The sequence below is a fragment of the Phragmites australis genome, chromosome 5 (assembly GCF_958298935.1).
Source record: "Phragmites australis chromosome 5, lpPhrAust1.1, whole genome shotgun sequence".
NCBI classification, from domain to species: Eukaryota; Viridiplantae; Streptophyta; class Magnoliopsida; order Poales; family Poaceae; genus Phragmites; species Phragmites australis.
Window position 1 is genome coordinate 7593058 of NC_084925.1, and position 12893 is coordinate 7605950.

At 43.1% G+C, this 12893-nt stretch overlaps 1 protein-coding gene across 1 annotated transcript; it reads right to left on the minus strand.

The window, feature by feature from the left end:
- Nucleotides 1–8936: 8936 nt before the first annotated feature.
- On the minus strand, nt 8937–12679 carry LOC133918649 (uncharacterized). Its single transcript, XM_062362622.1, has 7 exons — nt 12518–12679; nt 12222–12414; nt 12094–12134; nt 10415–10578; nt 10189–10291; nt 9952–10121; nt 8937–9875 (listed from the first exon to the last, which is right to left on the minus strand). The coding sequence occupies exons 2-7, from the start codon at nt 12386–12388 to the stop codon at nt 9333–9335; spliced, it is 1188 nt and encodes a 395-aa protein (XP_062218606.1). The 5' UTR covers nt 12389–12414; nt 12518–12679; the 3' UTR covers nt 8937–9332.
- Nucleotides 12680–12893: the final 214 nt, after the last annotated feature.

Genomic DNA, 12893 nt, shown 5'->3' on the forward strand with positions numbered 1-12893 from the left:
AGGATGAATATTAGATTAAGCTACCTGCAACAAACCGATAGTTACCAATCACTAACTAATGAAAAAAAGAGAGTGCATGTACATACTTTTCTTTTGAAGAAAAAAACACATGCAATTATTTAATGCACGATTATATATTGTCGTCTTAGTTTGCTGTCATCATTATTTAATGTACAGACGTAACAAAAGAGTGTTTTTTATATTACATATAGTCAACATATTTAAACTTTGACCACTAAAAGCATTGTAATATTTTGATTAAAGTTTTAAAAATGGTATAGCTAAATTTGTCTTGAAAAATAGTATCAAAATATTATTATGACCTTGTTATATTATGCATATATATTATACTAATAATTAATTAGTGGCCACTCAATGTCCAAACAACACTCTTTTGTTACTTATCAAAAATGGTCTTAGAGCATCTCCAATCAAACTCTCATCCCACCTCTTACCTTATTTTTTAGCAAAAAAAACACAAATGGCTCTCCAACCGATCCCTCATCCGGCTTCTTATTTTTTAGGATCCCTACTTTGCATCCCTTGATCGTCAGATGTAGGAAGTGACTACCGGCTCCCTATCCCTCAACGAACACTCCTTCCTGCCATTGACATCTCCTTCGCTCACCACGCCAGGTACGCCTTCTACCTCCGCCCTAGTCCCACCGCTGACCACGTCGCCGGCTCCTCCACTTGCCCCGCATCGTCGGCTCCTCCGCTTGCCTCACGCCGCCAGCCCCCTTGGCTACCTACATCGCCGACCCCCTTGACTGCCCGCGTCGCCGCCTCGGGTCCTCCAGTGCCCCCGCCCCCTAGGTCTGAGCGAGAGAGGGCCAGGGGAGAGAGAGGGCCGGCACAAGGGGAGGCCGGCTGGAGAGAGAGAGGGAGGCTGACTAGGAGAGAGGGAGCCAGCTGGAGAAAGATGGAGGCCAACTAGGAGAGAAGAAGAGGGAGGACAGCGAACAACATCATTTTAATATTAGAAATTTTGTAATGCTAGAAATTGGTTAAGTATATATTTGCAATGCTAGAAATTAATATCATGATACAATTTTTGTTATGCAGGTGCATGTTACAACAATGGATGGTTTTTTGGAATTGATGAGTGAGCAAAACATTGAAAACAATAGGCCGTATTGGAATGATACTCAATTTATAAGCCCACCTGAGGAGCAACAACTGTCACATGTAGAAGCTGGTGCGTCCCAAAAAGCAAAAAAGGTCATATCAAAAAAAATTAGTGTAAAAGAAGACAACATGTTGGTGTCAGCATGGCTAGAAGTTAGTTTAGATGCTATACAAGGGAATGAACAATCCCGTGCTACGTACTGGCAAAGAATTACTAATTATTTTCATGAGGATAAGGACTTTGCGTCTGATCGTAATTCTAATTCTCCCCGGTATTGTTGGTCTATCATACTAGAAGGTGTTAACCGCTTTTGTGGATGTTATGTCCAGATTCAAAACATGAGGCAAAGAAGAGTGACATAGCAAGATAAGGTATAATATTCTCTTCTTTGTTTGATTGTCATTTCATATGTTGGTGCAAGTCTAATAACACGTATATACATGTGGAGGTAATGCATGCATGTGAATTGTATAAGTCAAAAGACCCGAAGGCCAGATCATTCAGACTGTTGCATTGTTGGAATATCTTGCAGCACGAGCAAAAGTGGAAGGATAGGTGTGTCTAGAAAATACAGAAGGCATCTGTCATTGAAAGTCCATCGTCCACTCCTCGGACCACCGAGTCATGAAGAGGATGATGGGGAGAGTCAAACTTTCGAGCCCGTGGTTAGGCCAGGAGGTAGAAAGGTGGAGAAAGAGCGACAGCGGTGAGGTAAAAATCCTATCTCTTCTGGAAATAATCTTTACATGAAAGCGTTAGAAAACATGTGAACTAAGAAGAAAGAGGCAGAAGCCTTGAAAGAGGTTGCAAAAAAAGAGCATTATGATGAGAGACTTGCACTTGAGAAGAAAAAGATTGAACTGAAGGAGCAAGATATTGCATTAAGGAGAAGGATTGAAGATGATAAGGTGATGAATATGGATCTTAGTGGTATGTGAAAGTGCCTAGAGGTGGGGTGAATAGACTTTTCTGAAAATTAAAACTAAAACAGCGGATTAAAACTGCCGGATACTCCGGTGAAGGTCGGATACTCTGGTCTGGTCCAGAGTATCCGGTCTGGTCCGGAGTCTCCGGTCTATACAGGAAATCAAGAACAACTATGAATTAAAGCGAGCAGCTAGAATCTAAAGGTGAAGCTATGTCTACTAGATATCACAAAGCTAAAATAACAGTTAATACTAGCAAGATGATCACTAAGGCAACTTATATGTAAATTCTCAAATCCATACGATTAAGTAAATTACACAAACAAGAATGCAAGGGATTATCCCGGAGTTCGGCTACCTCACAAAGAAGTGCCTACGTCTCCGTTGAGGAGCTCACAAAGAGCCGAATCTTTTCCAACCCTATCCTCTTCTAGCGACCACAAAGATCAAGCTAGAGTTTCCTTACTCAATTTGAAGTCGATTACAAACTTCCCGTAGCACTCCACAAAGATTGGGTGCTCTACGGGCGACGCCTTACCGTCTAGAAGCACAAAGCTTCAAGAGTAAAGATCACAGCGAATGCTCGAGGAAGAACTCAATGCTCAAGTGGCTTAATCTCACTCCAAACCCAAACTCACTAAATTTTTGCAAAACTTAGCACTATAGGTGGTTGAAGGGATTTAGAATGCTCATATAATGCTCAAGGAGTCTAGAGTTCACCAGCAACAGCAAGCCTTTAATGCCAAGGGGAGTATATATAGCCCTCTCTCAAAAACTAGCCGTTACTGTTCTGTCAGACTTGATCGGAGTCTCCGGTGAACATCGGAGTATCCGGTTCCAAATCCAAAATCAGCATCAAAACGGTCACAGAACGTGTCAGAACTAGCCATTACAATTATGTTAAGTTACCGGAGTCTCCGGTGAACACCGAAGTCTCCGGTCCTGACAGGGCTATCAATTAGACTAAGTCCGGAGACTTGCCGGACCCTCCGGCTTCTCCAGTTATCGGAGTATCCGATGAACACCAGAGACTCCGGTCCTTTATCAAAAAGAATAAATGTTAACCGAGACACCCCTGCCGGAGTCTCCCTCGGAGACTCCGGTTAAAACATTTTCTCCTACCAGAGTATCCGGTGAACACCGGAGACTCCGGTCTTTTTCAATAAAAATAAAGGCCTAACCGATCGACCTCTGGCGGAGTCTCCCTCGGAGACTCGGAGACTCCAGCCTTAAAACTCACCAACTACCGGAGTATCCGGTGAACACCGGAGACTCCGGTCTTTTTCAACAAAAATAAAGCAGAACCGAACACCCTCTGCCGGAGTCTATCTCGGAGACTCCGGACTAAATACTGAGTACCGGAGTATCCGGTGAACACCGGAGACTCCGGACTTAGTGAACTTTGCTAAACAACCCGATGTCCGTGGGTGAGTGTGTCTCTCAACTTATTGGTTCTAAAGGATATCTCGAGCATTGAGACACTAATCAAGCAATCAAATGCAACCCTCTTAATAGAGCGGCTATTCTAGACTCAATTTCAAGAATAAAAGAATTTAAATCCTATTGAGTACTCCTAGTTGCTTCTCCTTTCTTTTCGAAGGGCGTCAAACATCATATGTCTTCTCAATTTAGATTTAGACTTGTTCATGACTTAGATAAACATATTAGATCCTTAATCGTTTTGTCATCAATAAGCTAAAACCCACTTATGAGGCCTAGATGCACTTTCAGTATGAGTGAGTGGCAACGACTATACTATACGATCTTGCAGGATGAGATCATCGCTCGGTAGTTTGACATAGGCTTGGGTTGAGCTACTTCATATATTGAACTTTAAGTATGTTGTACGGACTATCTATGTTAGTTGTATGGACTATCTTTGTTTGCACTTTAAGTATGTTGCATGGACTATATATGTTGTACGAACTCTATGTTAGTTGTATAGACTATCTATGTTAGTTGTATGAGCGATGTTGCTATGTGATGAAAAAGCTACATACATTACCATACTTTATTACAACTGCATACATACTTAAAAATATTACATGATAAGTACTCACTACATTATTACAAGTGCATACGTAATTAAAAGCAGTACATGATAGGTAGCGACTATATTGGTGCAACTACATATACTACACCCCTCCATATTTTTCCCATATGTGCTTGACTAGATCATCGCGAAGCTGTGAGTGATTTTCCGTGTTAGTAATGGCTTGATGACTTTGAAGAAACTCTTGCAGTTTAGGCATAGGACGATGAGAAACTGTCACAACTTCTCCCATTCCATCGAAATGGTTGTCACCTTCTGCATCTTACACACATGAGATCGAGATTTTTGTTTAGGTACCCAACCAAGTTTGGTACATTTGAAGTGAGATACAAGAGCTTTAGGCACCCAAAGTTGCTTTAGAAGCTTGCCCTTAGCTTGAGTTCTAATGAATTTAGCCATGATTTTTCCACTCTTAAGCTTATGCAATAGAAAATGATGATTATTGAAAGTGGACTTGTGTTTAGAAGGCAAAGTAGGGAGAGGTTTGGTAGGAATTAAACATTCTTTTGTGTGGTGACCGGTGACTTGATAACGCTGGCAATATGTACCAACTTCTTTGATGAAGCAATTCTTGATCTCCGGTGATTTGATGGCTTTTTCAACTGGATTGGGGAAAGCATCCAAGGCCTCTCTTGTTGTAGTAAAATGCATTCTTCATGTGAATTTTTTTGTGCTTGTATTCCCCCTTAGTCAACCGGTGTAGGATCAAGGAGGTCGACTAGAGGGGGGTGAATAAGCGGTTCTAAAATTTCTAGCAAAATATAATCGATAAAGATGTAGAATTAAAAACAAATGATTACAACACATATGAAACCTCTAAAATCTATGTATCAATTAAAGTGATCAATTCTATATCTATGTCAAGATTTGCAATCTAGGGTGACATGTAACCAATTATAATTCTAGAAATGTAAATTATTCAAAGTAAATAAGTTTAAGTAGGCAAACCACAAATGAGACATCGGATTTTTTACCATTGTCTCGAAGACTTACCGGTCTTCCCTAATCCACATTGAGGTGGGTTCAAGCTTTTAATCGCTCCTCTATCAAATATGCAATTTTCACCATGAGAAGAAGCTCACCACAAGCAACTTGATCTTAAGCCAGATTAATCTAATGAACCACTCACTTCCTCGATTCCACTAGAGTTGTACTTTACCACTTTAGCAAGGCGTGCACAAAGCCTCTCACAATCACACTGAGCCTTCTCATAAGCTTCTTTGAGAAGATCACCGGATCACAACGCCACCGGACCACCACAGCCGAGACGTGTGTTGCCTTGTCCACCTGCCCATGCTCCTTGCCGTCCACCGTCGAGGCTGTCCACCGTCGCCCTCCACTGAGATCCACCACCGAGGTCGTCCACCATCACCCACCACCAAGATCTCTGCCATCGAGGTCATCCGTCGTTGCCCTGCCTACCACCGAGCGTGGGAGCAGATTGTGATGAAGAGGACAAGGTGACATTGGAAGAGAGGAGGGATGAACGTGAAGGGAAGCTTGGATGGCCGCGGCGAGCTAGAGTTGGAAGGCGTGGTAGAGGTCACCATCGGAGATGGCAGCGACGGAGACAGGGTGAATATAGTGGATTAGGTTTAGGGCTTCATGTATATGAATTCGATGTTGATCTGGACTGGCCGCTCAAGATTCAAAGGTAAAAATGATAGTACGTGGCCGACTATGGAGGCTGACCGATCTCAGAGCTGATTTTGTGCTGCATACATTGTTATTTTGATTTTCTAAAATCCTAGATTATCACTTTTGAGCTATATTTATATTTCCATTTGTCAAAATAATTTCATATTATCCTAGACTACGATGTGTGTATTCGCTATGCTGATATGTGTATAGCGTGGTCATGTCACGTGCCATAAACGCTATAAAGATGTGAAGGTAGTGGGTCACCGTGTCTCACCACATCGTCGTAATAACTATGATTTAATGTACATATGTAAAAAAAAAAAAGAGTGTCGACTTAGTTTATTGGTTTTAGTTATATGTAAGAAAAGAGTATTATTTTAGATTATGTGTAGACAATATGTTTAAACTTTGGTCACTGATATTTTTTAAAAAAAATCTGATTTTTAAAAATGGTATAGTTAGATTTATCTTGAAAAATAGTTTCAAAATATTAAGACCTTCTTATCATGTATATATATATATATATTACTAATAATTATATATTATACAAGTCCATCACTGAGTTGTGTCAGGCATCAGGATATGGCCTGCTATTGAGTTGTTGTCTTTATGTTGATTAGATGCAAGGTTTAAATCAATTGAAAATATCTCTTTACAAGCCATGCGTGGAGACGCTTGCTTACAGTGTGAACATGCTTGTTTATATAGTCACAGCTCATACACCATGAAACTACCTTTTGGCTCCAAAATTGATTTTTTTCTTTCACTTTGAAAGTTTCCCTCTTATCTTCAAAATTACCTAGCTCTAGGGTCAGTTATCTTTGTTTCAATTTTGGCTCCAAAATTTCGCACTGGTAATGTCCTTGTTCCCTCCAATTGCTTTTTATAGAATCTGAGTAGTCATGTTATGTCATTATTATTTATAGATCAACTATATAATTAATAGTATTAAAAGAGAGTAAGATGGTTATTCTATCATTCATCTTAATATTTGTGTATAACTCTAAGTTAATTAGTGGTTAAAGTAATGATAGTGTCAATGTCCAAATGACACTCTTTTGTTACTAGAGAGTAGAATTAGAAAGAATAGCTAATTAATATTAAAATATAACCTTATTGGCTGCGCGCTGACAAGGATGAATATTAGATTAAGGAACCTGCAACACGCCGATAATTATCAATTACTAACTAATGAAAAAAGCGTACAGGTACAGACTTTTCTTTTGAAGAAAAAACACACGTTTTCATTTAGGCCCCTCTGGCAAAATGTATTTCGTCGATCAATCTAGGCAGCGCCGACGCGTCGCAGCGTGTGTCTGTAGCGGAGGATGGAATCGAGACGCTGCAGCCGCAGCTGCTCCCGGAAGCGCCGGAGGAAGTCGTCCGCGCGCGCGTCCACCTCCACCGCCGGAGGCTCCTCGTTGTCCCCTTCCCCGTCGATGTGGTGGGCTACGACGACGATCCCAATGGCCTCCCTCGCCGTCGACGTCGCTTTGCCGTCCGCAGGTGTGAGGTGAGCCAATGCCGACTCCTCGCTCGCCGGCTTCCGCGCCCCCCTCGCCCGCGGCCGCCGCACAGGGGCCTCCGCCGCCGCCTCCGACCTGCTCCTCTCAACGCGCGCCGGCTCGTGCTCGTGACCTCTCTCCACTACCCCCGCTGCCGGGCGCTGTAGAGACGGCTCCATGTCCGCGGCTCCTTCGTCGAACGGCGCGTGGTCGGCGGCGAAACCGAGGCGGGAGAAGCTGAAGCAGCTTGAGGCAGTCGACGGCGAGGGACGGCGCGCGCAGGAGGCTTCGGCGCTCACCTCCGTCCTCGGCCGCCGCCGGCGACGACGACATCAGCCTCGAGGCCACGGCGATGATGCCGATGACGAGGTTGATGAGCACGAACAGCACCGGGCGTGAACCACCTTTGCACGCCTCCCCCACCATGCTCTCCCAAGCAACCGATCGATTTTCCGGTCAGTTTTCCTCGCCGCTTTATCTGTCGTTTTGGGTCGAGGGTTTTAGACTTTGGGGTTCTCTTTTGGGATGTCGTGGAAGTGAAACGGAGAAAGCCGTGTGGTGCGAGGTAATTAACGGCGGTGAACACAAGTGTGCATGCGGCGCACATGGAGATGGAGACGGAGGAAGACGACGAATGAAAACGTGGTAGGCTGGTGGGCTACACGCACATGGAGATGGAGACGGAGGAAGACGACGAATGAAAATGTGGTAGTCTGTTCGGTAGCTCTTTTAGAGCCGGTTTTTTTAGTTAATATTAGAAGTAACTTGTTAAATATCAGTTTTCAGCTTTTAATTTTATGAGTAAAATTTGTATATATGATTATATAAAATGAACTTGAAGCTAAGCAGCTGAAAAAAATACCTTTCTCTGATTCACTTCCCTCAGAAAATTATTTTCTTCATATAATTTATTCTAGATAATCACTAAAAAATTATTTTTAACCACAGAATCACTTCCCAAAACCACTTTTCACAGAAAATTTTAATCAGTAAAAACTCTACCAAATATATCCATATCCATAGTAACATTTTTTTCCCGTGATAAAATGTATCGGACTTTGTCACACAACAATCTATTTTTGTTTGCCACGAAGGTGTGCCGTGTTACACACGGAGCGTATATCAGCCCGACTTACACACATCAACGTATATCAGCCCGAAGTGCATACGGAGCGTATTGCACGAGCGGAGATGGAGACTTGCAAAAGTAATCCCCGTATAAGATAGCGTACATGAATTCTGGAGGGAGGGGAACATGGGCCGATTGCAATCCTTGTTGCAAACACGGGCCCAATGCATTTTGAGAATCATCTTTGACTAACCGATTGAGATTTCGCATGCAATTATTCCATCCAATTTTAGGGCCTTCTCAGGCAACTGCATTGTTGTAAAGGGAATATTACAACAGGAATCGGAGATAGACCGCGCGGAACTATTTAATTTTTTCAAAAAAATATGGCTATTATTTCCAAACGGAAGGAGTGCCATGTATGTAGGTTCAAATGAAGCATGGAAACAGAATCAATCTTTTCATCAGAACACAAGTTGTCTTTGCAAGTATGTACAACATGCATCTCAACATTTAGAGATTTAGGTCATCTTTCAGGTCGCATCCCATGATTCCCTGTGCAACGCAATGGGTATATATATCTTGTCGCAGAAAGGGAATTAACAGTCAATCAGAAGCTTAAACCAAATCCTTTTAAGTGTTCCTACTTGTAATTACCAATCATCACAGATGGCGACAGTTACCTGCTTGCAAAGGCAATGTTACAGCACAAAATATAGTTCTACCGCACCAGATATTGTTCCTGCCATATAAGGCTTGTTCTAAGCGCTCTGCATATTAAGCTAAAGAATACAACAAAGCTTCCATGTGTAGCTTCTACAGCAAACTAGGGCAGGCGGGGAGGCTCAGCAACTACAATTACACAGTTGTTCCAGTTACGACCTTGATTCAACCCAAGAATGTTCAGATGCCGCTGATTCGGTAACAAAGGATGAAAACTGAATTTCTAGGAGACAACAGGATGATGCGCACGCTCCTGTATCCTTGAAGAACTGATTAAGTGTGTATCTTATTTTCCATATGGGTGGTACCTGCTGGAACCCCGAGCACCAGCATTCCCGCCACCAGCACCACCTGCTCCCCCGTAACTACCATATCCACTGGCACCATAACCACCTGGGGCTCCACCATAGGCACCAGCTCCATATGCACCAGCTCCATAGGCAACCCCTCCATAGGCACCCCCTCCGTAGGCACCATATGCACCATAAGCACCTCCATACATGGAGCCGCCATAACCACCACCATAACCAGGCCCAAACCCAGCATTGCCTCCATAGGCGTACCCTCTACCATAGCCATATCCTGCTCCTGCACCTGCACCGCTATCATAATAACCTGAAGCAGCAGCAGATCGATAACCACCACCATATCCATAACCTCCACCACTGCCACCAACACTGCTGCTGCCGCCGCCGCCGCCGCCACTACTACCACCACCACCTCCACCACTACGGTAAGAACTGCGGTAGCCACCACCCCCATGACTAGATCTCCCATTGCTACTGTGATCAGACCCATGTTTCTTTGGTTCGGCCTTCTTAATTTCAACCTGAAAGAAAGGAAATCCAAGGGTTAACTAACAACTACCAAGCTACCACTACAACTTGATAAAGGGGAGATCTAACCTGTTTCCCACCAAGGTCACGCATTCTCCCTTCTGATATGACCCTTTCAACAGAATCCTCGCTTTCGAAAGTGACAAAGCCAAACCCTCTTGAACGCCCAGTGCTATGATCAAGCATTATCTGATGTTCAACCACCTTACCATACGAGGAAAAGTGGTCCTTCAAATCATCTGAAATTTCATACCTTCTCAGTATAAAAAAAGTGTTCAAGGTTTGTTATTCGTAGCAAATACCTACCTTCAGTTAGTGATGGTGGTAGCCCACCAATGAAGATCTTTCTTGTCTTGGGGCCATCTTTGGTTGACATTTCTTCCCTCGGGACTGTCCTCTTGACTTCAACCTGAATAGACCATACAGTTGAGAGGGTAGGGAGAAGCTAAACTTAAAATTCAATTGCAAACTTCAAGTGTGAACTGCAAACTGAGGTCCCACATTACAGCCGATCTAAATTTAGATGCCCTACCGTTCTGCCATCTATAACATGCTCATCCTCCAAAACCTTGTCTATAACAGATGGATCAGAAAATGTAACAAATCCAAATCCACGAGGCATCTTAGTATGCTTGTCCTTCATAATTACAGAATCAACTATTGCCCCATACTTCTCAAAATGCTTGGAGAACGTTTCTACATACAAACAAATAAACCATACATATTTGTCAATTGGGAAAACAAAGAACAGAATCACAAAGAGAAATAGAACTGGCAAAACACAGAGCATTGAAAAAATATCACACTGAGTTGAAGATAAGATAGGATAAAAATATTTCACATAAGACGAGCCAACATAGAAATCTCTATCCAGAAACCAAGAACATCATCAATGGATAAACAGTGCAAGTCTACAAGTAATCTACTTCCCAAAAGTCATGCTCTCATGACTGGTTTCATTTAAGCAGAAATAATATGAATCTTCTTACATGGAACCAAATGAATGTAAGTACCGGGCATTCAAAGGGGTGGATGATCATGTCCAAGCTATTTCATTACTACTATCTTTTTTGTTACTTTGATCTTACATTTACTGAATTTGATCACTATATCCAGGTACAGTGCACCTAACTACCCACAAAATGGAAATTTTAAGCTGATAATCCACTGTGCACAATGAGACCAAAATTCCTTAGAAGAAAAGAACGAAGAAGAGCCACACGGTATAGAAAAGATGGATCGGCTTTTACTGTGGGCGTACTCTTTATCCGAATATATGGGCCTAACTGGGTTAACAATCAACAGAAAATGAAGTGCAGTAAAAAATGAGTAGAAACACTCAACATTCAACACACGATGCAGAAAGTTACAATCATGCTGTACCTAATGTGCTCGGATCTTGGTAGTTCTGTATAATGTCCTTGAACTCTTACTTTGTAAACAAGAGCCAAAAATTGATGAAGATAAAGTGCATGCTAAGACGACCTGACAAAAGATTTTTCACTTGGGCGGGACATTCTAGACTAAAGACACCAAGTGCACTGTACTAAAAATATGGTCAACAGTGCAAGCCTTTATTTAGAAAGTAGTAAAGAAACATGTTTATGTTAAGCACATAGGCCAGTATGCACATAAATTTTATGGCAGCCACCCAGGTATCCCATATCTTATTCTGATTAACACAATTAAAGAAACATGGAAACATAGATACTGTGTCCATCATACCATTACAGAAGCAAGTCAAGCAATGTAATTTTTCCATCTCTTTACATAACATGCCATGAACGAGAGAATGTGAGTTTGGGAAGCACCACACGGCTTGACAATGCTGGGGCGATTTCTTTATAAAAATGGATTTATTACAGGAGATTACAACCGAATTTAATCGGCAGGGTACGATCTGTTGTATCCATCTATGCAACCATACCTTTCCATCTATGCAGCAGCTCTACAAGGAAGTGTCTCCTTAGATATACAAAGATACTCATTGCTAACACTAACAAAATAATAGCACTAACAAGCACGAACTACAACAAATCACATGAATAAGATTAAACTACCCTAGCCCAAAACATCAAACAGCAAACAAGGAAGGGCTGCCTCAACATTTGTTGGCTATTATTTGAAGCTCGAACTAATGTAACATCAAACTAAAGAAAGTGTAACCCTGGACAGGCCGAATCAGCATTAAATAGATTTAAAATATTTCACCTTCAGTTGTCTCCCAAGCAACACCTCCGACGAAAATCTTCCTGCAAAAGCCACAAGTATTAGCTCCCCGCTCTCCGCATCCTTCCAAATCGAGAACCAACCAAAGCCCTAGAGCCCAGATCGCTCACCCCGACGAGTCACCGCCCGCCCCTCTCCCGTCCTCTCCGCCGTTATCGCCGTACCCGGCGCCCCCATCCCGGCCTCCCCGCCTCCCGGGGTGGCCCTCATCCTCGTCGACCTCCTCCTCCTCGTAGCCGTTCAGGGCGTGCTGGTTGTCCTCCGGGTACCCCGCCATGCCGCAAGCTTGCTCGCAGCCGCCGCCTGCGAAAAAGAAAAAAAAAACAAGGGAATCTGAGAAAACTCGCGGAACCGCTGAAACCCTAGCTCGCGGCCGGGGAGAGGGCGAGGGGGAAGGGTGGATTACCTTGGAATCGGAGCGATCGGGAGGTGGGACTGGGGGTTGGAGCAAACCCTAGGAGCGCTGCTTCGGGTGCGGGTTTAGAGAGAGAGAGAGGCGAGAGAGGAGATGGGTGTAGGAGAGAGGGGATGAGACGACGGAGGCGGCGGCGAGGACGCGGAAGCCGCGACGGGGGCTTTTATAGGAGTCGTGCGCGAGAGCGAGTTAGAAACAGAGAGGGTTTGGGTTTAGACGGAATTTCCATTTCCTAATTAAGCACAGGAGTCGAGTATTTGTTCTCCGGTATCAGTAGGGTTGTTAATGGGATCTGATTCTAGATTTTTTATGGGAAATTTCTTTATTAGAGATAGGAATAGAGAGATTTTATTCTCCGCGAATTTAT